This window comes from Carcharhinus amblyrhynchos, chromosome 21 (assembly GCF_965287045.1).
Source record: "Carcharhinus amblyrhynchos chromosome 21, sCarAmb.v2.hapA, whole genome shotgun sequence".
In the NCBI taxonomy this organism is placed as follows: Eukaryota; Metazoa; Chordata; class Chondrichthyes; order Carcharhiniformes; family Carcharhinidae; genus Carcharhinus; species Carcharhinus amblyrhynchos.
In genome coordinates, this window is record NC_137344.1 from 4172185 (window position 1) to 4199247 (window position 27063).

The 27063-nt window shown below is 42.4% G+C and overlaps 1 protein-coding gene across 5 annotated transcripts in view; it reads left to right on the forward strand.

The window, feature by feature from the left end:
* The window catches only part of LOC145356537 (uncharacterized), a 112869-nt gene that overhangs the window by 51509 nt on the left and 34297 nt on the right, over positions 1-27063 (forward strand). For all 5 annotated transcript variants that reach the window (XM_080209287.1, XM_080209286.1, XM_080209288.1 and 2 more), the window contains 14 exons: positions 965-1165; positions 1848-1962; positions 2749-2965; positions 4219-4366; positions 5581-5758; positions 11362-11539; positions 13730-13856; positions 16610-16729; positions 17663-17813; positions 21292-21404; positions 22657-22810; positions 23566-23814; positions 24966-25175; positions 26188-26366. In XM_080209287.1, coding sequence (XP_080065413.1) covers positions 965-1165; positions 1848-1962; positions 2749-2965; positions 4219-4366; positions 5581-5758; positions 11362-11539; positions 13730-13856; positions 16610-16729; positions 17663-17813; positions 21292-21404; positions 22657-22810; positions 23566-23814; positions 24966-25175; positions 26188-26366 — 2340 coding nt within the window. The remainder of the gene's footprint in view (positions 1-964; positions 1166-1847; positions 1963-2748; positions 2966-4218; positions 4367-5580; positions 5759-11361; positions 11540-13729; positions 13857-16609; positions 16730-17662; positions 17814-21291; positions 21405-22656; positions 22811-23565; positions 23815-24965; positions 25176-26187; positions 26367-27063) is intronic.

A 27063-nucleotide genomic window follows, 5' to 3' on the forward strand; every position in this document is an offset into this window, starting at 1 on the left:
AAATTCCAAACTTGGTATGCAAATCAAAATAAGTTTCTAAAATATATATTTGAATTGTGTGTCATTATTAAAAGTGCACTTTTCACTAAATAAAAAAAGGCAATATAATCAGGCCTTAGAGACATTTGCAGCTGCAGTAATTTAGTTTTTTTTTGATTAGACTTGTAAAGCTGCAAAATGACTGCTTCCTCGTCCCCACACTTCCTCGGCCAGCCATGACATGAACACATTATCAGTGTATTAATGAGTGGACATTCCATTCAGCTCTGCTTCCACCCATATCATATGGGTGGGGAGAGGAGGAGATAATTACTGGGGGTGAATCTGCATCTTATGAACTTCAATTTATTTATTCCTGAAAATGCTGCAGTTGGATTAGAAGATTGTGTTTTTTTTTACAAGGTACTCCAACTGGATATTAAAGATAAAATGGAGATTTGATATATACTCTGAAAAATCTATAACCTTTAATTTCCACTCCTCTATAAAAAAGTATATGTTAAGATCCATAGGCTTTGTTTGTTATAGTTACAACAATCGCAGTAACCTGTGGCTGACGTACATGTACATGGTCTGAGCAATGACACACAGATCAGGAGTGGCTGATCCATCCAGCCTTTCCCACACTACTGTGGCACCTTTTTGCAACATGTACACCCCATCTAACCCAAAGCACACGATCCCATGGGAGTGGTGAAAAAGCTAAAAGACCAATTTTGAGGTGGAGCTGGAATTCTTTCTGACCCCCTGAGATTAGGAGACTAATCTGATCTTGATAGTTTTACACTGTATTCACAGTTTTGTGCAAGATGATCTCTGACCCAGCCTGAAATAGCTCCAGCTATTTCTTCACCCTGGACTGTTAAACACAGAATAAGGCCAATTAGCAAGTGTGATCTTCATTTTGGAAAGCAGAATTAAAAGGATACATAGTAAAAATACTGGAAATGTTTGTGAATTGTAGGTATTCCTAGAGCCATATTCTAGAGTCATTGGGCAATCTGAATCAAAAGAACTCCTGCTTCAGGCAGCAAAATCCTCTGTCAGATATCTGAACCAACTACATGAACTGGGAGTTCTTCTGGGGATTACAGAGTGGACGAGGGACTATCATACTAAACTGGATCCAGCCAAGCTTGTTTCCATTACATCAAAGACAATAAAGGTAAGTCCTAGCTACACAGATGAGTGTATCTCTCTCTGTGTTCATTTTTTTTTATTCATTTGTGGGACGTGGGCTTAACGGGTTGGCCAGCATTTATTGCCCATCCCTAGTTGCCATTGAGAAGGTGGTGGTGAGCTGTCTTCTTGAATCGCTGCAGTGAATCTTTTCACAAAATGTATATTCCACATACTGAATTTAATAGGCATCAGACTTTCTCTGCCAGAATATTGCCATATGAGCACACTATGATAGTTTTTATTCTGCTTAAAATCAAATTATTCAAAAAAGCAACTGTAGAGAAAATGTGGAGTTTTTTTTGAGAGAATGAAAGATTTATTCTAATTAGAAGTGTTTGCTGTGAGGCAGCAGTGCAAACCACTGTGCCACCTTGTCGCCCTACAGTGGCTAGCACTTCTCTCTCACAGCACCAGGGACCTGGGTTCACTTCCCAGCTTGGGTCACTCTGTTGAGTTTGCACATTCTATCTGCGTAGGTTTCCCCCGGGTGCTCTGGTTTTCTCCCAGAGTCTGAAAAATGTGCTGGTTAGGTGTATTGCTGTGCTAAATTCTTCGAACAGGCGCTGGAGTTGGCAACTAGGGCTTTTTCACAGTGACTTCGTTGCAGTGTAGGTGAACCATTAGGTGACTTTCTTCTTCTTTCTTTTGACTAAATTGTGATTCAGACTGTGGGTTCCACATCGCTAAGCAGCAGGTCTTCTCTTGGGGGACTGAGTGAAAATGAAGATTCTGATGTGAATGAGTCTGAATCTGAGTATGAAAGTGCATCGAAGAGTTCAGGTAAGACATACTTTAAAGCTACTTTTCTTCCATCTCCTCCTGAAAATATTGCTTCATGATCCAGGGGTGTCTGCAACCCTCCTACAACTCATCCATCTTTATGAAGCAGATTACCAGAATGAAACATAGCAAACCAGGTCCTAACCCCATCCAACGTCCATGAAAGCTCCATTTCCACCAGGAGTCGGTGAATAAGCATCAGGAGTGGGAATTCTACCAAAAATAAATGATTATTGCTGAAGCATCCTTTCTGATTGGTATTAGGCTTTATAAAATCAATCACCTTGCCCTACCATTACTCCATTACCTACTGGGGATACCATTTTTCCAAGTTACTCTTCTGCAAATCTGTTCCAATGCCATGATTGTCTTTATTTCGTAAGATCATAAATGAGTTTACCCACTTATCCAACATAATGTAATCTTTTTGATGGTTTCTGCGGATGACAGCGGGACTATTAGTTGGGTATTGCTGGACTGGAGAAGAGTGTTTTGTTGGGTTCCCTCCCTCGGTCATTGCCCAGTGAGTCCCAGGAGAAAGGCTGCAGGTGTGAAAGTTAGTCAATGGCAGGATTAGACTTGGTTGTGATGGCCCAACAGTTAATTAGCCTGTTTACTGTCAAGGTTCGGGCTGCGTGACCCTAGCAACTCCTTGGATTAGATATGATCGGCCTAAACACCACTTGCAGAGTCCTATTCCCAGAATAATTCAGCACCTGAGAAGAAGAGGAAAGAGAAAAAGAAAATGCTACAAATCCAAATTGAATTTGTGATTTCTTATCTCAGATGATGGTGAAACGGACAAGGACAGTGACAAATTTGTACTTGTAGCTGAGATGAGTGACGTACCACCATCTGACAAACCACCGGAGCATGGAGGTGATGCTGTGATCTTAAATGGTGTTCTACCTGAACCTGCCGATTTAACAAGTAATGAGGAATGTTCAGTTGATACACCTAATGAGGAAGAGAACCTGCAGAAGGCAATCATTGCGAGTATCAGGTCTGTATCTGTGTCTGATGGCACCAAAGCAAAATCAGTGCTGGTCCTGAAATGGGATGAGATTTGTTGTGGAGGGAGGTGGTGGGGGGGGGGCTATGTGGGAAGCAGTTTTGGGAGGGGGTGGGGATGGCTAGGCTACGATAAGGAAGTGACAGTGGAATGCTTTCCGGGTGGCGTCAAAGATCAGCTGATGGCACTGTGGCAAGTGGTTAGCACTACTGCCTCAGTTCCAGGGGTCTGGGTTCAATATCTGTGTGGAATTTGCACATTCTCCTGTGTCTGCATGGGTTTCCTCCGGTGCTCCGGTTTCCCCCCTCAGTTCAAAGATGTGCAGGTTAGGTGGATTGGTAAATGTGTGGATCATAAGGATAGTGTGGGGGAGAGAGCCTGGATAAGATACTCTGTCAGAGAGTCAGTGCAGACTTGATGGGCCGAATGGCTTCTTTTGCACACTAAGGATTCTATGATAAACAGGAACTACAATTTCCGGACCCTTTATTGCCATGGTAATGATAATGGAGCCTTACTTGGGAATAGAATTGAAATGGAGAATTGAGGAGATACCAAAGGAAGTAGATTAAAACATTCCTAAAGGAATATTCTCCAGCACTGAGACACCTTTTTCAGCTCCTTCCTTCTCCACCTCTGTTGAAATAACTAAAGTAGGATATTGCCATGACAGGGATTCTGTGTTTCTTCCCGAACCTCCGAATGGATGAAGCCACAACCCACCCCTCTGAGATCATTGTGCTGATGCTTCACACAGCCCCTGCAAATCTGTGTAATATTTTACTCTTTTTCAAGGAGCCATATTCCTTGCAGACTGTCATAACCAAAATACTGTATTATTGGTGATGATAATGGGCTGAGAGCATGGAGCTGCAGTTTCAGCCCCGAGCTTGGAGCCTGAATTCAGTGCAGGCAACTGAAATGACCCTTCTAGCCTGTGACATAGCTGCCCTGCTTGAAGTGTGTCCAATTCCTATAGAATAACAACCCCCAATGTGAAGACTGCCCAACAGACATAAAATTAGCAACTCTTTGAGAAGCTTCTGCTTGTTTTATTAAATAGAAATTCACACTTGCCCAAGTGCTGGGGTTTGGACAGACTATAGAGGAAGAAATGCCAAGCACCTTTAATACTTGGTGTAGTTAAATTGCGGGGAGGAAGAAGATGCATTTAGGGTTTATAATAAGTATCAGTTTGTCTGAATTTTTGAATATTTTTAAGCATTTAGGCATTTTCTGTTTAGGAAAAGCGAATTTGGCATTGGGATTGAACTCAACGACGAGGGGAAGAAATTGATGGAAGTTCATCAGAATCGATTAGGCAGAAGTCTTGAACGCTTGTCCACAGAGTTGTACAGTAAAGATACACATTTTGTCTTGGAATTGATACAGGTACGATATCCCAGCTTTATTTGTTGTTCCACCTTTTCATCATTCCAGAACTAATGTTCAGAAGAAATATTCCCGACTAAGACATGTATCGGCCGTAAATAATTAAACCTCGGGTACAATTTTCTAAAGATTGTATAAAGAGGTGGATCATGTGAGAAAGGCTGTGTGAAACTCGCTGGCTTTACAGATGCCTTTTCTCACCTGATCAAACAGCACTCTGTGCAAAAGTACTGCTGAGGATCACATAGCCAGCTAGAGAGGCGGGGCCTAAACATGCCAGCAAAATAGGGAAGAGCGCCCCAATCTCAAAGTTAAATGTAAGGCCCGTCTCCCACCCCCACAGAGGTCGGACACCGCCCCCACTCCTCTCAAAGCGTTGGAGCTTTCCCCTCTCTCGCCTCGCCAAAGTAAGGGCCTCTCCCCCTATGGAAGAAGGCAGCTTCTCCCGTGCCAGAGCCGCATTCATGTGCCTCCCCTTGGAACAGCCCTCTTGGCAGTGCATGGGGCCACTGCCGGGGAAATACCCAGCTTTACCTCACAATGTCAGGGGCTGACAGGCACCTCCGTGCTCCTGATGCGGTCATCATGGCTAGTTTTCACTTGGAAAACCAGTGGTGATTTGCGCCATGTGATGTCACACCACTGGGGGTGGGGTAGGATGTGTCAAGGGTGGATGCTATCCACCAAGTAATTACATTTAAATTTATTAAAATATATAGAAATCAGGGTCACCCACCCCCTTTTTTGGGCATGAACTTGATTACATCACATGCAGGGAAGGGGCGGGGAAAACCTCACACTGAAAGCTGACTGGTGCCAAATCCCATTTCTGGCTGTTTGCAGTCAATTGTAGGATTTACACGATTAACAGGGGCCTCTAGATCATGGCCCTCACCTCTGTTTAAAATTCCTCTGTTCCCTGTTCTTCACGGTTGGCATTATCAGTCCTCCCCCACACCAGTGTCTCTTCAACTCAGCTTGACTGAGGATCACAGTTTAGTGGCTATCTCTTGGGTCTTTGCCTGGGCTATTCTGTACACTGACTATCAGCAGGGGCAGACAGGGAGCAGTTTGGGATAACTTCTCCACTCCTTACAGAAATCCTGAGCCTCAAAACAAAATACACATCTGCTTTTACTAAGACTTTTTTTCTTAAATGTGGCTTTAACACAATTTGAAAATATGTGTCAGCTGTGTCTCCCACTTCTGCCTAGAATGCTGATGATAACCGTTACCCACCGTCTAGCGATGCTTCTGCCAGCCTGCTGTTTGTGGTGGAGAGAGACTGTATTATTCTCCTCAATAATGAATGTGGTTTTGAGGAGAAGAACATCCGAGCAATCTGCGACGTGGGCTGCAGTACCAAGGGGAAACATGAGTACGGCTACATAGGTAGGAACTCATGGAATGTCTGCCAGCAGTCCAGATTACTGTTTGGCAAATGGTTTGGACTATAACTGGAAATAAATAATGTGGAATTAAGTATCACAGGCGGCTAATGAAACTGGCAATCAACAATCAAATCCCTGCAGATGGGAGGTGGTGATATGAAAGCAAAACCAATATACTGAGACATAAAATGGAACTGCTCTTCTTCCACAAGGAACAAGTGCAAACACACTGAGCATCTTCGACACTGAAGTTGCTCTAATCTCTATAAATAGAGATCATCTGTAAATGAGTAAGACAAGTTGACTAATTCATGTTCCATTTCTGCTTGGTCGCCATGTCCTAAATTATCCTGTCCACCACCTCCACCAGCCCCTCTCTCCTGTCGCAGTCCACCCCACTCCCCAAGTTTCCCCAGCCAGTGGATTGACCAGTGTCAATTTACAAGATGTAACCTGTTTCTTTATGTTCAGCAATTTGTAGGAATGGCTGTGTTCAGTTTCTTTCTGCCTTTCCACTTTTCCATCTTAAATAAATAGAAACAAAGTAAGTGGCAGAATTGCACTGCATTTAACTGCAGTAAATGATGGTTGCAATGTATCAATTACGTGAGTCATTTCACTCCATCTACAGCAGTGTTAGTCTTAGAAACATCAAAGATAGGAGCAGGAGGAGGCCATTTGGCCCTTCGAGACTGTTCCACCATTCATCATGATGATGGTTGATCATCCAACTCAGTAGCCTAATCCTGCTTTTTTGCCTAGAACCTTTGATCCCATTTGCCCCAAGTGCTATATCCAGCTACCTCTTGAATACATTCAATGTTTTGGTATCAATGACTTCCTGAGATAATGAATTCCACAGGCTCAGTACTCTTTGGGTGAAGAAATGTCTCCTCACCTCTGTCCTGAATGCGCGCCCCCCTCTCTCTCTCTCTCTCTCTCTCCCCCCCCACCACCACCACCACCAGCCGATTCCATTCACTCACCACCCTCTGAGTGAAAAACTTACCCCTAACATCACTTCTGAACCTCCCTCCCCGCACCTTAAATCTGTGTCCTCTCGTAGCGACCATTTCAAACCGGGGAAATAGCCTCTGAGAGTCCACCCTATCTATTCCTCTCAACATTTTGTAAACTTCTATCAGGTCGCCTCTCAACCTTCGTCTCTCCAGGGAAAAGAGTCCCAGCTCCCTCAACCTAACTTCATAAGGCATGCCTCCCAGTCCAGGCAACATCCTTGTAAATCTCCTCTGCACCCTTTCAATAGCTTCTACATCTTTCCTATAGTGAGGCGACCAGAACTGCGCACAATACTCCAAATGAGGCCTGACAAGGGTCTTATAAAGTTCCAGCATTACCTCCCGACTCCTAAACTCAATCCCTCGATTAATGAAGGCCAGTACACCATACGCCTTCTTGACCACCTCCTCCACCTGCGAGGCCTATTTAAGAGTCCTGTGGACCCGGACCCCAAGATCCTTCTGCTCCTCAACACTACTCAGACTTCTGCCCTTGATAGTGTGAACTCTGATAGTCTGAACTCCAGTGAAAACAATCCCAACCTAGTCAATCTCTCCTCATATATCAGTCCCGCCAACTCCAGAATCAGCCTGGTAAACCTTCGCTGCACTCCCTCGAGAGCAAGAACATCCTTCCTCAGAAAAGGAGAGCAAAGCTGCACACAGTAGTCTAGGTGTGGCCTCACCAAGGCCCTGTATAACTGCAACAACACATCCCTGCTCCTGTATTCGAAACCTCTCGCAATGAAGGCCAACATGCCATTTGCCTTCTTTACAGCCTGCTTAACCTGCATGCTTAACTTCAGCGACTGGTGCACAAGGACACCCAGGTCCCGCTTCATACTGCCCTCTCCCAGTTTACAGCCATTCAGGTAGTAATCTGCTTTCTTGTTTTTGCTCCCAAAGTGAACAATCTGACTCTTATCCAAATTATACTGCATCTGCCATTGATTAGCCATGCACACAACCTGTCCACCATTCTGAAGGATCTCTGCATCCTTGTCACAGTTCACTTTCCCGCCCAACTTGGTATCATATGTAAACTTTGAGATGTTGCATTTTGTTCCCTCATCCAAATCATTAATATATATTGTGAATAGCTGGGGTCCCAGCACCGATCCCTGTGACACCCCACTAGTTACTACCTGCCAATTTGAAAATGACTCATTAATTCCTACTCTTTGTTTCTTCTCTGCCAACCATCTTCTATGATGTGGGTATGCCGGCGTTGGACTGGCGTAAACACAGTAAAAAGTCTGACAACACCAGGTTTTAGTCCAACCTATTTATTTGATAATATACTCGCAAGCTTTCGAGGGGTTACCCTCTTCGTCAGGTGAATGGAGAGTTCTGGCCTCAGACAGAGCATATAAAGCACAGACAGTTTAGAGATTACTGATTAAAATGCGAAAAACTTGATGTCTGTGTCGATATGCGCAATCTTCTTGGAGATCCTCTCCACTTGGATCCGGCAGTTTGTGGTGTCGATAGTAGTCATGATGTGGGTATGCCGGCGTTGGACTGGCGTAAACACAGTAAAAAGTCTGACAACACCAGGTTTTAGTCCAACCTATTTATTTGATAATATACTCGCAAGCTTTCGAGGGGTTACCCTCTTCGTCAGGTGAATGGAGAGTTCTGGCCTCAGACAGAGCATATAAAGCACAGACAGTTTAGAGATTACTGATTAAAATGCGAAAAACTTGATGTCTGTGTCGATATGCGCAATCTTCTTGGAGATCCTCTCCACTTGGATCCGGCAGTTTGTGGTGTCGATAGTAGTCATGATGTGGGTATGCCGGCGTTGGACTGGCGTAAACACAGTAAAAAGTCTGACAACACCAGGTTTTAGTCCAACCTATTTATTTGATAATATACTCGCAAGCTTTCGAGGGGTTACCCTCTTCGTCAGGTGAATGGAGAGTTCTGGCCTCAGACAGAGCATATAAAGCACAGACAGTTTAGAGATTACTGATTAAAATGCGAAAAACTTGATGTCTGTGTCGATATGCGCAATCTTCTTGGAGATCCTCTCCACTTGGATCCGGCAGTTTGTGGTGTCGATAGTAGTCATGATGTGGGTATGCCGGCGTTGGACTGGCGTAAACACAGTAAAAAGTCTGACAACACCAGGTTTTAGTCCAACCTATTTATTTGATAATATACTCGCAAGCTTTCGAGGGGTTACCCTCTTCGTCAGGTGAGTGCTTTATATGCTCTGTCTGAGGCCAGAACTCTCCATTCACCTGACGAAGAGGGTAACCCCTCGAAAGCTTGCGAGTATATTATCAAATAAATAGGTTGGACTAAAACCTGGTGTTGTCAGACTTTTTACTGTGTTTACGCCAGTCCAACGCCGGCATACCCACATCATGACTACTATCGACACCACAAACTGCCGGATCCAAGTGGAGAGGATCTCCAAGAAGATTGCGCATATCGACACAGACATCAAGTTTTTCGCATTTTAATCAGTAATCTCTAAACTGTCTGTGCTTTATATGCTCTGTCTGAGGCCAGAACTCTCCATTCACCTGACGAAGAGGGTAACCCCTCGAAAGCTTGCGAGTATATTATCAAATAAATAGGTTGGACTAAAACCTGGTGTTGTCAGACTTTTTACTGTGTTTACGCCAGTCCAACGCCGGCATACCCACATCATGACTACTATCGACACCACAAACTGCCGGATCCAAGTGGAGAGGATCTCCAAGAAGATTGCGCATATCGACACAGACATCAAGTTTTTCGCATTTTAATCAGTAATCTCTAAACTGTCTGTGCTTTATATGCTCTGTCTGAGGCCAGAACTCTCCATTCACCTGACGAAGAGGGTAACCCCTCGAAAGCTTGCGAGTATATTATCAAATAAATAGGTTGGACTAAAACCTGGTGTTGTCAGACTTTTTACTGTGTTTACGCCAGTCCAACGCCGGCATACCCACATCATGACTACTATCGACACCACAAACTGCCGGATCCAAGTGGAGAGGATCTCCAAGAAGATTGCGCATATCGACACAGACATCAAGTTTTTCGCATTTTAATCAGTAATCTCTAAACTGTCTGTGCTTTATATGCTCTGTCTGAGGCCAGAACTCTCCATTCACCTGACGAAGAGGGTAACCCCTCGAAAGCTTGCGAGTATATTATCAAATAAATAGGTTGGACTAAAACCTGGTGTTGTCAGACTTTTTACTGTGTTTACGCCAGTCCAACGCCGGCATACCCACATCATGACTACTATCGACACCACAAACTGCCGGATCCAAGTGGAGAGGATCTCCAAGAAGATTGCGCATATCGACACAGACATCAAGTTTTTCGCATTTTAATCAGTAATCTCTAAACTGTCTGTGCTTTATATGCTCTGTCTGAGGCCAGAACTCTCCATTCACCTGACGAAGAGGGTAACCCCTCGAAAGCTTGCGAGTATATTATCAAATAAATAGGTTGGACTAAAACCTGGTGTTGTCAGACTTTTTACTGTGTTTACGCCAGTCCAACGCCGGCATACCCACATCATGACTACTATCGACACCACAAACTGCCGGATCCAAGTGGAGAGGATCTCCAAGAAGATTGCGCATATCGACACAGACATCAAGTTTTTCGCATTTTAATCAGTAATCTCTAAACTGTCTGTGCTTTATATGCTCTGTCTGAGGCCAGAACTCTCCATTCACCTGACGAAGAGGGTAACCCCTCGAAAGCTTGCGAGTATATTATCAAATAAATAGGTTGGACTAAAACCTGGTGTTGTCAGACTTTTTACTGTGTTTACGCCAGTCCAACGCCGGCATACCCACATCATGACTACTATCGACACCACAAACTGCCGGATCCAAGTGGAGAGGATCTCCAAGAAGATTGCGCATATCGACACAGACATCAAGTTTTTCGCATTTTAATCAGTAATCTCTAAACTGTCTGTGCTTTATATGCTCTGTCTGAGGCCAGAACTCTCCATTCACCTGACGAAGAGGGTAACCCCTCGAAAGCTTGCGAGTATATTATCAAATAAATAGGTTGGACTAAAACCTGGTGTTGTCAGACTTTTTACTGTGTTTACGCCAGTCCAACGCCGGCATACCCACATCATGACTACTATCGACACCACAAACTGCCGGATCCAAGTGGAGAGGATCTCCAAGAAGATTGCGCATATCGACACAGACATCAAGTTTTTCGCATTTTAATCAGTAATCTCTAAACTGTCTGTGCTTTATATGCTCTGTCTGAGGCCAGAACTCTCCATTCACCTGACGAAGAGGGTAACCCCTCGAAAGCTTGCGAGTATATTATCAAATAAATAGGTTGGACTAAAACCTGGTGTTGTCAGACTTTTTACTGTAACCATCTTCTATCCATCTCAATACACTTCCCCCAATCCCATGTTCTTTAATCTTGCACAATAATCCCTTGTGTGGGACTTTGTCAAACGTTTTCTGAAAGTCCAAAGTACAGCAGTGTTAGCCTTAGTCATCTATTGTTTGTCACATGGTAAATATATTAGTTTACACTGCAGTCCTCACTCGCTTAAAATGATCCATTGACAGACTCCTGTTTTAATTTCTTTCTGCAGGTCAGAAAGGTATTGGATTCAAATCCGTTTTCAAAATTACAGACACCCCAGAGATTCATTCCAATGGGTTTCACATCTGCTTCGACAAGCGTAGTGGTCCAATGGGATACATCCTCCCTCACTGGATTGATGATGAGAGACCTGTTAACTTAATGGGGTCAGAAGCAGAGAAAACAAGGTAATAGTCAGTTCTTGGGATCCATTGGTAGTTAGTTATGTGTGTGTGTGTTTTTTAAGCTTTATTACTTAAATAAGAATATCTAGAAGTAACTTCAGGGATTTGGAGATGGTGGGTGGATGAGTGTAGGAAGGAATTTAATTTTTAAATATTGACCACGTGGTCATCATTCCAAAATGCTCGCTTTCACACTCTGCTTGTAAAGAGAAATGAAGATGAGCTGAGAGAGGTGAATGAATCATGGCACCGTGTTGCTACTCAGTTAAGAGCAAACATTTTGGAGAAAGAGGCTCTCAGATCTGAGACACATCATGAGGAAGCTGCTAATGATGGTGCCCAGGCAGGTACAGAGCTGAAAGCCTGACAGGAGGGCCGTACAGGAGGAGGGGAGATTGTAAAGGGTAGAGCAATTGACGGGTATTGCTTGTAATTGTTTGGGAAATGGATATCCTCGCGAAGAGTGACCCCTGATACACATCAGTGCAAAGTAATCCAAATGTCAAATTAATAAAAGGCTTAGATTTATAGAGCATCTACCTGTGTCCCAAAGCCTTTTTCAACCAATGAGTAAGATTTTCAATAAGTTGTCATATTCCCAGATGACCATAGCCTGTGATTAGTGTTGATTTAACTTGAGGGTCATCACACCTCAGGGGAGGGGTAAAGTTGAGAAGGCGAGACCTTCATGAATAACCTCAGCCAGAACGGGAATTGAACCCACGCTGTTGGCGTCGTTCTGCATCACAAACCAGCTGTCCAGCCAACTGAGTTAAACCGATGCCCGATTTTCAGTAAGTAACTGGTGTAATGTAAGAAACACGGCAGCCAATTTATAGTCAGTGATTTCTCACTAATTAGAATGAAATGAATGACCAGATCATCTATAGAGGTGTTTTGGGGAATAAGTATTTGCTCAAAACACTGTCTCAGACCAGGAGGGTAGAATACTATTCTCTCAGACAATAAGAGATGTATCTTCTGCAGAAAACAACTCAAATTGGGAACTCAATTACACTATTTTGGGAAGATGCTATTCAGAAGCTAGATAGTTCCTGAGTTGGGATTAGATTTGACTTGTTATTGTCACTTGTATTAGTATACAGTGAAAAGTGTTGTTTCTTATGTGCTATACAGACAAAGCACACCGAACATAGAGAAGGAAAGGAGAGGCTGCAGAATGTAGTGTTACAGTCATAGCTAGGATATAGAGAAAGATCAACTTGTTGCGCAGTAGGTCCATTCAAAAATATGATGGCAGCACAGAAGAAGCTGTTCTTGAGTCGGTTGGTAAGTGGCCTCAGACTTTTGTATCTTTTTCCCAATGGAAGAAAGTGGAAGAGAGGATGTCTGAGGTGCGTGGAGTCCATAATAATGCTGATTGCTTTTCCGAGGCAGCAGGAAGTGTAGACAGAGTCAATGGATGGGAGGCTGGTTTGAATGATGGATTGGATTTCATTCACAATCCTTTGTAGTTTCCTGCGTTCTTGGACAGAGCAGGAGCCATACCAAGCTGTGATACAGTCAGAAAGAGTGCTTTCTATGGTGCTTCTGTAAAAGTTGGTCAGAGCGGACATGCCAAATGTCCTTAGTGTTCTGGAAAAGTAGAGGCATTAATGGGCTTTCTTAACTATAGTGTCAGCATGGAGAGACCAGGACATGTTGGTGATCTGGATACCTAAAAACGTGGAGCTTTCAACCATTTCTACTTTGTCCCCATTGGCGTAAATGGGCATGTTCTCCACTACGCTCCTTGAAGTCGATGACTATCTCCTTTGTTTTGTTGACATTTAGGGAGAGATGATTGTCGTTGCATCAGTTCACCAGGCTCTCTCTTTCCTGTACTCTGCCTCGTCATTATTTGAGATCTGACCCGCTATAGTGGTGTCATCAGCAAACTTGAAAATCGAATTGGAGGGAAATTTGGCCACACAGTTATAGGAGTATAAGGAGTGTGGTAAGGGGCTGAGGACACAGCCTTCTGCACAGGGAGTAGCACACTGTGGAGAAGGTCACAGAACGATGGGGAAAATGATTCCGCTTGCAAACCTCCACATGCCTGATTCCCAGTTACAGAGGACTGAGAACTCTTGACCTGTTTCCTGGCCGTAGCTGCAGAGATTAGAGGGATTGAGGCAATGCTTGTTCATTGTAACATACTGAACATTTTTATGCATAATTCTAATTTATCAGATGGACAACAAAGATAGTTCTGCCGCTAAAGTCACAGAACCAGCAGGCACAGAATCTGTTCCATGACATTGACCCATCGTTGCTACTCTTCTTGCACAGACTTCGTTCCATTACAATCATTAACAAGGTGAGCTGTGTAATTCCACTTTAAGGTTTAGTAGAGAATTAAATTTGGGACAGAAGATGGCTCTGAAGATTGAGGCAATTCCATTGTTTTATCCAGTTCAGATTCTGGGGAAAGTTTTGAACAGGAGCTTGTTCCAGAAGAGAGTTGGTCGTAGATGCTTTTTTGTGGGTTTAGTTACATTGTCACTCTCAAGCAGTCTGAGCACCTTCTACTCGTGTGAATGGACTCACATGGTATAATCCTCAAAAGCAAGTAAAATGACACTTTAGAAAGAAACTTACAAACAACTTGGGGACATTACAAACAGCAGGAGACCTTCCAAGCCTGTAGGTCTGTCCAAGCTGATCTGTACCAGAACTCCATTTACTTGCCTTTACTCCATATCCTCTTCTACTCTTATTTAAATAAATAAATCTATTGATTTCAATTTTGAAAGCTCCAGTTCTCACTGTATCCACAGACTAGAGGGAGAAAATTTCACATTCCATTTTTTTGAATCATCTTCTGAGGCCTGCAGATTTCAAAGCCAATTTGGATGATTAAGTCATTTTGAAATGTTGTTTCCGTTGCATTAAGTGGTAGGCCATTGTTTTCAAATCCTTCCATGGCCGTACCCCTCCCTCACTCTCTGTAACTTCAACCGTATAAATGTCCACAACCTCCCCCAGCCTCAGACATGCCCTCTCTAATTCCCTCACTATTGGCAGCTGTGTCATCAATCACCCTCAGCCCTACGCTGTTTAATTCCTCCCTAAACCTGTTATTTTCCACCTTGCTGTCCTGAAAACCCACCTCTTTCATCCTTTCTAATATCCCTTTCGTTGATTTTGCATTTATTTTTCTTTGACTGCACCTCAATGAAGTACCTTGAAATGGTTTTCAACATTAAAGGCAGGGGCAACGATGGCCTAGCAGTATTATCACTGAACTACTAATCCAGAAACTCAGCTAATGTTCAGGGGACCCAGGTTCGAATCCTGCCATAACAGATGGTGGAATTTGAATTCAATAAAACAAAATATCTGAAATTATGAATCTACTGATGACCATGAAACCATTGTTGATCGTTGGAAAAAGCTATCTGGTTCACTAATGCTCTTTAGGGAGGGAAATCTGCTGTCCTTACCTGATCTGGCCTACATGTGACTCCAGAGACACAGCAATGTGGTTGACTGTCAACTGCCCTCAGGCAACTAGTGATGGCCAATAAATGCTGACCAGCCAGCGACACTCATGTCCCCCGAATGAATAAAAAATTTCTCCAAGTTCTTGTAGTATCATCCACAAATGGCTTTTTTCCCTTACTGGTTATAAGGACTAAATGCCAGCACTTTCGTTTGTTCTCTTGTTTCCAATCATAAATATATTTCTACGCCATATAATCCATGTGTTAAAGAAACATTTGGTTTGTTCTCTTGTTTCCAATCATAAATATATTTCTACGCCATATAACCCATGTGTTAAAGAAACATTTGGTTTGTTTTGTTGAATCTGTTTAATCTGTGTGTAAACTGACTCACTTTATGGGAAGCAGTGAAGTTAATATAGTCCTGCAGACTGTAACCCTCAGCAGGACAGTTCTGTTATAAACAGATTTACAAAGAAGATAGTATGGTTCTGACCTTAAGCTGTCCATGTAATCCCATAAATTATTTCAACACTATGGTAATGCGTACTCACTTCCTTTATTGCAAGGAAATTATTTTAGAGAAGGACTTGTTATTTGGTTGGTCATTTCAAAATAATGTTGGAGGAGGCTTGAATGATTAGTTTAAGTAAAATCCATGCAAGACTGTGTTGATGTTTTTGTTGGTTATTGTCAGCATCCATTAACCGTCGCAGGGCACACACCACTTTAATTTGGTTGGTTATGGCTGAATAATCCATGTATAGGATTAATGATCTTTTGGTCTAATTATGTTTGGATTAGTAGTGAAATTTCAAAGCTGATTCCTGTTGAAAGTTTCATGAGCATACTAAAACAGTTATACATTACTTTTACCTTATACCTGAACAGGAAATCAGTTCTCCACACAGCAGCCTACAGAATACAAGAGCAGGATTGGGCCACTTGGCCCCTCGAGCCTGCTTTGCCAGTTATTAAGATCATGGCTGATCTTTTCTTGGCTTCAGTTGCACTATCCTGCCCATTCTCCATCACTCTTCATTTCCCTAGTAATTCAGTAATCTGCCTATCTCAGCCTTGAACGTGTTCAGTGACTTAGCTTCCAGGGCATCCCACCTGGAGGAAACTCACGCTAACAAGGGAGAACGTGCAAACTCTGCGCAGTCCCCCAATGCCGGAATCGAACCTCTGTCCCTGTCACTGTGAGGCAGCAGTGCTAACCACTGTGCCACTATGCCACTCCTTGTTGAAAGTCTCTGCCATTTCCTTGTTTCCTATTATTTCTCAGTCCCATCATCTAAGGGACCCATGTGTACTTTAGCTACTCTCTTTTTATATACTTGTAAAGGCTCTTAATGTCTAGTTTTATTTCTAAATAGTTTACTCTCAAAATCTGTTTACTGTTTTTTAATCATCCTTTCCAAACTCTTGGCCTGTCCTACTAGGTGAATCTTAACCTGTCATTATTCCCTGCAGCATTATATGCCTTTTGTTTCAATTTGATAGAATGTTCCTTATTAAAATGACAAGTTATATTGTCACACATGCAAAATCACCAGGCCTTTAGCAGTTACTTTTTTGAAAAAAAAAGTTTTGTTTCTCTAATTAAAAAATGCTTATTATATAGGTAAAAGGCCAAGATTTCTTCGTGACTCGTCAAGATCTCGGTAATAACATACTGGAAGTAAAACACAAGACTGGAGCTGATCGCTGGCTGGTAATCAAGAAGACTCTCAATGCAAGAAAGGCAAGTTATTCTCAGTAATCCTGCTGGAGGTGCCGTGTCGTGTGTGTACAGTGATAGCTGTTCATAAAGAATTAATCGACTTCACGGTGAGGATTACACTCACCTCGTAACAATAATTTCCTGCTTTTTGTTGAGAATAGGGTACAGCTCCCACTACTTAGTCCATGCATATCACAGACAGCCTTGCATATTTGGCAAATGGCCAAACTAATTCTCATTTAGAAAGATGCCATTTATCACATCAAACACAACAATGATTTTAGGCAGTCCAATAGATTCCTGCCCTTTTCAATGATTTTAGCTACGATTAAGTCTTGAGCTGTTTCAATCAGCTGCTTGGACCAAACTTGGTGATGAGATTCTGGACAATTGGCAGAAGGAATTGTTTAGTGGAGATTTGCTGATTTTTAAAAATGTGTTTGTTACTTAAGCTTTTGGTTGTATAACAGACAAATCTTATTATCACCAATGGTCTGGCATAGATGGGGCTATAATATTGCAGTGAATCATGAGGAACGATGTGACCTGGATCACAGATCAGTTTGACAGCCTATCTGTGCAGGGTATCTAATCTCTGCATACAGATCCTGCATACAAAGTTGTGCTCTTTGTAAGTAATCCTTTGGGAGGTGTACAGAGTAGTCAGTGGTAGGCTTGCATCTGCTTTCGTTTTTGCATGCTCTGAATTTTCAAGTCTGTTTTGTGGCCGGCAGTCAGTGAGCTGGAGGCATTTTCCCCTTTGCGAAGACGAGAGGACACTGGAGATTTGATGGCAGATCCTCCATCCTGCCAACTGGGGTCAAGACTGGGAAGCACCAGAACTTTTCGAGCTGTTGCTTTGACAGGAATGGGGTCCATTTTAAATTGAAACACTAGACTGCAAAACAGTCTTTTGAATGAAGCAATTTGAAACGGAATTTTGTATGTTTGCAGATTAAAGACAATGTGGAACTCACCGAGTTGGCTCTGGCCTTCAAGCTTAACACTGAAAAGAAGAACCTGGGCTTGAGGCGCCTCCCTGATAAACAGCCCGTGTTTGCCTTTTTACCACTCAGAAGTTTTGGTTTCCGCTTCATCATACAAGGTATCTTTTTCTTTAATAAAATGTCTCACAACAACAGGTTAAAGTCCAACAAATGTATTTGATAGCATGAGTTTTTGGAGCGCTGCTCCTTCATCAGGTGAGTGGGAGTTGGGTTCACAAACAGGGCATGTATAGAAACAAGCTCAATTATAAGATAAGGGTTCAATATGAGTCTTAACAAATAATCAAGTCTTTACAGGTGCAGACAATGCAAGTAGAGAGAGGGATAATCGCAGGTTAATCTTTAACCTGCGATTAAATTTTTAATCAATGGTTTAACTTGTGATTAAACCTCTTTCCACTCACATCGTCTGTACCTGTAAAGACTTGATTACCTCTTAAGACTTGCATTCCATCCATTATCTTGCAATTGCATCTTTGTCTATATATTGCCCAGTTTGTGAACCCAAGTGCCATTCATCTGATGAAGGAGCAGCGCTGCAAAAGGTTGTGCTACCAAATAAACCTGTTGGACTTTAACCTGGTGTTGTGAGACATTTTGCTATTCCTGTCCCGGTCCAACGCCGCCATCTCCACATCACGCCAGGACAGTTAGTAGGATTTTGCAAGCCCAGGCCAAGTGATGGGAGTACATGTAGTGTGACATGAACCCAAGATCCCCGTTCAGGCCGTCCTCATGCATGTGGAATTTGGCTATCAGTTTCTCACCAGTGATTCTGCGTTGTCATGTGCCTACCCTGGTCCAATGCTGGCATCTCCACTTCATTTTTTTTAAAGTGGTCCTTTTGATGCTATTACAGGGTTTATGTGTCAAAGTTCTCCTATTTCTCATGATGTTTTCAGTACTGTGCTAGAGAATTAAAGAGCAAATTCACTGATGCTGCGTTCAAAGGTAGCACAAGGCAGAGAGTAACCTTTCATGCCATTGTCCTATTTCTGACGATCTTTCAGATACTGCTGTTTGTCGGGAGTGAGGGTTTGGTGAATTAACTGATAGGGTGGACAGCGTGAACCTTTTTCCTCAGATGGAGATGGCTAGCACGAGGGGACATAGCTTTAAATTGAGGGTAATAGATGTAGGACAGATGTTAAAGGTATGTTCTTTACTCAGAGAGCGGTAAGGGCGTAGAATCCACAGTAGTGGATTCGCCAACATTAAGGGCATTTAAATGGTCATTGGATAAACGTATGGATGATATTGAATAGTGTAGGTTAGATGGGCTTTAGATTGGTTTCACAGGTCGGAGCAACATCGAGGGCCGAAGGGCCTGTACTGCGCTGTAATGTTCTATGTTCGGGTCATACAAATCCTTATTTGAATTCTACCAGAGGACTGTTTACAGAAGGAATAGGGCATAATCCTGTAATCTGTCTCCAGGGAACACAGTTGAGAAGCCCAGTTCAGTTGCAATGGAAAGCAGCATGTAAAGAACAAATTTTTTTTGCAAATAAACCCTTTACACATTTTTGGGATATCTCAAAGCGCTTTACAACCTGTGAATTAACTTTGATGATACCATCGCTCTCGTCCTGCACAAACCACAAAAGTAGCCAGTTGAATGCTTGATTGAACTGTTCTTAGAGAAACCTTAACCTTTTGATTTTCTTTATTTGATCTTGATTTGATTTGATTATTATCATGTATTATATGGTGAAAAGGATTGTTTCTTGCACTATACAGACAAAGCATACCATTCATAGAGAATGAAAGGAGAGAGTGCAGAATGTGGTGTTACAATCATAGCTAGGGTGTAGAGAAAGAGGAGAATTTCTGCCATCTTTCAAGTTTGCTATGAGGTCTTTGATATGCAGCTGATTAGTCTAACATCTCAGCAAAAGCTGGCATCTCTGGTAACACAGCACTCAGTAATGTACTGAAGTCTCAATTTGTATTCAAGTCCAGTGTGTTCAAGTCTTGAGAGTGAGATCTGAACCCATGATCCAAGTCTTATCTACTGAGCCAGTCTGACATGTCATTTGTAATTGTATGAAATCCTTTTCTGATGCTAGTGTAGGAAACAGCAACGCCAAAGGAAGAGAACAAACCATTTTCTCCTGGGGTCATTTGATACCTATATGAGATTTTTTTTTCTGTACAATGTAATGATTCATTGTTCAGATTTCATGAGTGTTAACTCTATAACCGTATCAACATTACCTATAAGAGTCATTCGTAGTTGTCAGTTTTCCAATCATGCAAAGAATAATCTTTTTGCATAATTAAAGTCTGCAAATAACTGTAATTTCCCAGAATCGAAAATCTTCAAAAACAGTCAGGAATTGCTGAATCCTGCAACAGCTCCACAAGCATCAGTTTTTCTCATTCTGAATGCAAGTATCTGAACCAAAAGCCTTTTTACCTCCTATGTACAAACTTCAAATTTGATTTGGGAGTTTTATCCAGTTTATTTTTAAAGCTGGTTTGTCTAGGGTCGGTACGTTACAAACAGTTCCAAAATGGAGAAATCCAGGCCTCTCTATTTCTCAGTTATTTCTCAGCTGTTTTCAGGTGCCCTCAGTGGCCTGCATTGTGTCCTGCTAGATATCCATGTGTTAGTGTTGATAAGGAGAGAATTATTTTAAAAAAGGACCTCTTGTCAACCTTCCCACAATTTTTTTTTGTTTTATCTTTTATTTCTGCAGCCAGACACGTGCATTCATTCAGTTAAAGGGGCTGACTTGTGTTGGACCTTCTGGTGGCCACACAGCTTAGAGGGAACATTGCATCTTATTATTTACAGTAAAAAGTCTGACAACACCAGGTTTCAGTCCAACCAGGAGTCGCAGTGTAATGTTGCAACTGTACACTACTCTAGTGCGGCCGCACTTGGAGTACTGTGTGCAGTTCTGGTCCCCGCATTACAAGAAGGATGTGGAGGCGTTGGAGAGGGTGCAGAGGAGGTTTACTAGGATGTTGCCTGGTATGGTGGGGAGGTCCTATGAGGAGAGACTGAGGGATCTAGGGTTGTTTTCGTTGGGAAGAAGGCGGCTAAGAGGGGATCTTATTGAAACATATAAGATGATTAGGGGTTTAGATAGGGTGGATAGTGATAGCCTTTTTCCTCGGATGGAGAAAGCTAGCACGAGGGGGCATGACTTTAAATTAAGGGGGGGTAGCTACAGGACGGATGTCAGGGGTAGGTTCTTTACCCAGCGGGTGGTGAGGGATTGGAATGCCCTGCCTGCTGCAGTTGTAGATGCGTCTAGTTTGGGGGCGTTTAAGAGATCTCTGGATAGGTTTATGGACGAAAAGGGATTGGTATAGGCTAGTGGGTCATTGTTTTTGTAACTGGTCGGCGCAACATCGTGGGCCGAAGGGCCTGTTCTGCGCTGTAATGTTCTATGTTCTATGTTCTATGTTTAACCAATTTAATTTAATCAGAGGTTTCAGATTGAAGAAATGTAGTGTGATGACCTCCGCCAAATTTCTGTTCTTGGAAATGATTTTTTAATTCCATTCTTTGCAATATACAATTAAGTTGAACTTGACATCTATTTTTGTCTCTCTTTACAACAGGCGACTTTGATATTCCTTCCTCTCGGGAAGATATTGACCGGGACAGTTCATGGAATCAATGGCTACGTTCTGAAATCCCACAGTTGTTCCTCGAAGTCATGGACAAATTCAGTGTAATTCTGCAATTCTTTTCTTTTCAAATAAAGTAATAATTGCACTTAAAATGTTGCTGATGTTGGGCATCGGTGATGTAGTTATTAAAAAGGAAAATACTAATTCCTGCTGCTAGATTAGCATCAAGCCAAAACTGACATCTCTGCCACCTACAAGTGTTCTATAGAGCTTGTGCTGTTTTAATACAGTTGTACTCATAAAAGCCACCACAGGTGGAAAATCAATCTTCTATTTGGACCCATCTCCATTATTTTAAGGTGTCTCATGCCGTTCATAACAAATAATGTATTCTTTGGAAGTTGGCAGTTTGCAAGTTCACAGCTACAAGTTAATGACCAGATTACCTTGTTTTAGTGAAGTTGATAGATATTGGCCAGGAGACTGGGAGAACGTCCCTGCTCCTCTTCAAAAAAAAAAGTTATATACCCACCCAAGAGTGTGTGGACTTGACTTTGAATCATTATCTCATCTGAAAGATGGCACTTTCGACAGTAAAATACCCCCTCAAACTACATGGAAGTATCAGTCTGTATTCTGTACTGGCCCATGAACTTCTGACCCAAAGGTGAGTCAGACTGTAATAATTAGGCACCAAACAGGTATACCAATGGTGGCCACAAGGATGGCTGATGTGAGCAATAATCTTACCCTGGTTTAGTACAACTGCAGACACATTGCCGTAGTAAACTAGAAGAAATTTCACATGATCTGGGAGCAATTGGCAGTGACACTGAACACCAAAAGAGGAACCAAAATCCATTTTGCCAAGACTTTCATCTCATCTTAATTAGCCCAGATGCTACAATTCCTTTTTATTTAAACCAAAGTTGAAACGCCTTTACTTCTGAAGGAAAGAACAAATTTGCGACTCCTAGGGCATTGTCCCAAAGTGTTTCACAGACAATGAATTGTGCTTGTGTTGTTTTTGTAGGCATGTTTTAAAAATAATCCACTGTGTATAGTTTGGGATTTTATGTGCAGTGTAAGACGGTAAAGGAAAATCAGACTGTGCAGAAAGTGGAACTAAGGAGGGAGCTTCAAATAAAGAACGGTTTGAAGATTCCTGATGTGTTTACGAATGTGCCCTTGGACTATAGGGAAGCTGTTGTATGGAATATATTTGTGTTTTTTAAAATGGCTGGTTATTTTATTGGTTTGTGTTTATTTAAATATATTGTATGAATAGAGCAATGGTAAGACAGGTTGATTCCAGTTATGGTTACACGTGTGTTTTTTAAATGTTCCAAACAGAACCATCCGAGTTTCAAAGGGCTCCAAGGCCTGTGCCATTTTCTGCAGTTTATCCCGTTACCAGATGAGATCTTGGATTTCTTCCAACCTGTTGCCGGGCAGATTATTCAGCTCCTTAAAGCAAAGACTTGTTTACCCACAGTAGAAGATAAAGGTAGGACAACATCATCTATTTGCTGTACTATCACCGTAATAAGACTCAATTTCTTTGCTGATACCTTAGCCTGTGTGCAGGACATAGATGACATCAGGAGCCATTTAATCATTTTCAATTAATTTATACAAAAGATTCTTGTGGACTGACTAAAATAGACTAAAGCTGTAACTTTAATTTACAGGAATATTATTTTTCAGACAACCCTTCTTGTTTGAGTGATTTAGGGCTGATGGAGTCCAGTAATTTTCTGCCCTGTAAACTGGACAAAGCCAGAGCAAGCTGCCCAGTTCATAGTGCACTTTGAACATGAGAAAAACAGTCTCACTCTTATCTTCTCTTTCCCTCCTCCTTCACTTGCACTCCCTCTCTTCTGTCTTAGATTACTAGGATATGGGAGGAAAAGAATAACATTCTCCAATTCTTATGGGTAACCTGGATTCCACTGTTGGTCTCTGATTAAGCTAATCCATTCCTTATTTGTTAATACTGTTGAGGCACAGCATTGCTGTAGGATACAAGTGTGCAGACAGGGCCCTCTACAGTGGGCATCTCATGGCAGGCTTGGTGCTTTGACCAGAGGTGGGAGAGGAGGCAATGGCCTGTGTAGAGCCAGACAGTAAATCTGAGACAGAACCCCACAAAAATAAACACTGATTAACCTCAATAAACAATTCAATGACAAGATATTACATGGTTTGGGGAGCCACCTTTGGTAGTTAAGGTTCATCTTGTCTCAATCTTTTTTGTTGCAGATGGCAGAATTGAATACAGATTACCTTCGCAGACTGCTATAACACATGATATGTTGGTGCAAGAAGTAATCACCCCAGAGCTACTGCAGAAGCACCTGAATCTGGCTTACCTGAACCCAGTACTTCAGTCTGCACTCAATCCTGCGCTGGTTTCTGCATTGGGTATACATAAACTCATCAGCTCTGACATTATTGCAATCACCAAAGCCATTGCCAAGGAGGTTGCAGAGACCAATTCTATCTTCAACGGTACTAATCTTCTCCTTTTTACTTACAGGTTAACCAAATAGTCTCACTTTCAAGGCAGCAGCATGCCATACCATGTTTAGCTATCAACTAGCAAACCACAGTGGTGGGAAACTTTTGACATTTCTGAGTTGCTTTTCTGCATAACCTTGGCTGAAGCTTGGTAACTGGTCAGACGCAGGAGGCAAAGTCGGGGGGATTCTACCTGTCTCTTTGTTTTCTGGAAGAAAAGATATAAGTAAATTCCACCCTAAATGTATGATAATTTTAGATGGGCTGAGGTTTTCTGTCACTGACTTGGCGGAATCATATTGTCCTATGGATAGCACAGTGGTTGGCACTGCTGCCTCACAGCACCAGGGACCCAGGTTCAATTCCGGCCTTGGGTCAGTGTCTATGTGGAATTTGCACGTTCTCCCCGTGTCTGTGTGAGTTTCCTCCGGCTGCTCCGGTTTCCTCCCACAGTCCAAGGATGTGTGGGTTAGGTTGATTGGTCATGGCTAAATTCTCTCTCGGAGTCAGAGGGATTAGTAGGGTAAATACATGGAGTTATGGGGATAGGGCCTGGGTAGCATTGTGGTCAGATGGAGTTGGTACAGACTCAATGGGCTTGAATGGCCTCCTTCTGCACTGTAAAAATTCTATGATTCCACAAGTAATTTGATCATATTGCAACTTGTAGAAGCTTGGGTCTATAACAGCAGTTTTTTTATAGGAGGACTACTGTCACTTTGATGAGGTTTTCTTTTAAATCCGCAGCTTCTGTGCTTCATTAGCTGCTGTTTTCACATTCACTCTCCATGTCTAATCAAACATCATGTCCTGTTTTCTCCTTCTAAAGAGTCAAGTCCCATAGTGCATAGTCCCAACTCCCATAGTTGGAAGTTCAGAGTGTGAGGTTAGCAAAATGTAATTGTGGTTAGTTGGTGGCTATTTCTTTTTGAGAAGAAGGAGGTTAACTGGGAGACTGGAGTAGCTCTCCAGTTTTAAGTGGAAAATTATGAAGTTTGGATTTAGCTCAAAATATAAATGTTGTCCTCTTCTGTGGTGAGGGTTGAATCAAGAATTTTTGTTTGGAGGATAGGCAAGTTAAAAACATTCAGCGATTTTACTTCACTGATTTAATAACACTTGTAACAAATGTTCCTGTTCAGATGACTACATGAAGAAGATTGCCAAACTGCTGGTCTGTAATTATCGTAGCCTTGAGCAAGAGTACGGAAATTCAGATCGGCTCCTGGAAGATTTGAAATCCGTTCCAATCGTCCCTCTCGCAGATGGAAGCATGGTGTCAGTGAACGATCAAGCCATATTCTTCCCCCTTTATGATGAAGAGAATCAGCAGTTTGTAAACCCTGTGAAAGGTAAGGATGATCTGTGTTCTTCCCAATTATAAAGTATAATGTGAATACATGGCTTAGTGCAGTAACCAGTCTGTTATTGTTTTAGAGAACTATGTTGTAATGAGGGTTTGCTCTGTCACTGTCTATATTTGCCTGTCCCTGCTCCTCACACTAAGCAATGGTGTCCTGAGAGGCAACATCTCCCCAGCAGCCTGTGCCTGTTAACTGCTCAATGAAGGGTACACAAGCATCTGAGGGTTCATTCTGAATCTCCTCCATTTCTTGCTGAACTCTAGGCTCTTCTTAAAACTGCCTGGTAGACACAGCTCATGTTCTACAAGTCTTGACAGTGCACCGATGTGATAATATCCTTGTCATTGGGCCAACAGCAGGTTACTCATCCTCTGAAAATGATAGCCCAAGTGCAGCTTGGAACTCAGCAAAGTGGTCGCTCCTTGGTCTGAAGATTGTCTGGTATTTCTGTGTCACCTTGTAACCGTCCCAGAACTACCAAACTGGGTATCTAAATGCTGTTTTCCTAGGTTTAATGTACATTCAAAACTGTCAAGGTCTTCTGAAGAAAGATTCTTGAGTTACAAATATAGAATTGACAAGTCCTGCTTGCACTGCATTCCTAGTTGTTTCCGTTTTGACAATGTCAGCAACTTCATAAAATCCCTACAATACAGAAAGATGCCATTCGACCCATCAAGTCTTTACTGACCACAATCCCACCCTATCCCCATAACCCCACACATTTACTCTGTTAGTCTGCCTGACACTAAGGGGCAATTTAGCATGGCCAGTCAATCTAATCTGCACATCTTTGAACATCTTTGTATGATCTAACATAAAACCTGTGAACAAAAAATGTTAACATGCTTAAATATCTTTCCAACTAGTGCAGCCCTTCACCAGTGCCATCTCAGTCCAACTATAATTTCCTAACTTTATATAGTCTATCACTACGTCTCAGCGGTAGACTCGGAGGTGGACTTAAATGCTAAATTCTTAACTCTGTTTTTCTAAATAGGTATTCAGGATCTTTATCGTGATCTAAAGACTGTTCACCCCAGTGTGCTTACCTGCCTCGACAATCTGGGTAACTCGCAGGTTCGCAAACTTCTTGAAAAGATGGATGTCTATTACCTTAAACCAGACAAAGTCATGTTTGAGTACATTCTACCCACCCTAAAGGAGCAAAAATGGAAGGTAAGCTTTCAAATTCACGGCTGTTGTGTTCAGTGCACGGCGTCTGCAGTTGCGCAAATCATTTTCATCATTGAATGTCTCAGATAAAAATAGAAATCACAAACTATTAATATTCTCAAACCATTCCCCTCCCCCACCCAAACCTCCTTTGGAGCAGAGATTGAGATCATTTGTTAATCTCCTGGCCCAGCAGGCTTGGCTTCTTGTCCAGGTCCCCACTGCCCTGGCCCTGAACTTTCATCATTTCTGGTTTCTCTCCTTTTCACTCTCACACCTCTCCAAATTCACCTTGTCCATGAGACCCCTACCCTGCTCCCTGAACTAACTTGGCAGACACTCAGCTTCCCTTATTGGCCCATGTTAACTATGTTAACAGCTCATCTGCTGTGGAAACCCTCAAATGTGATTTTGTTATCTCTGGATATGGACGTATAAATGCACGCCTGGCTGGCCCCTCACTTCCACCTACTGTAAACTTGACAAAATCTGTTGGTGCCCATGTCCAAGCGTGCTATCCTATATTGATTCCCTCAGCAACACCTTGATTTTAAAATTGCTTGAACTCATTCTGTGGTCTCGCCCTCTCTATCTCTACAACCTCCTCCTGCTCCAAAACCCTCGGTTTGTGCTCCTCTAACTCTGGCTGTTTGAGTATCCTCTCAACCATAGGCAGCTGTGAGTACAGCTGCTTCAGTCC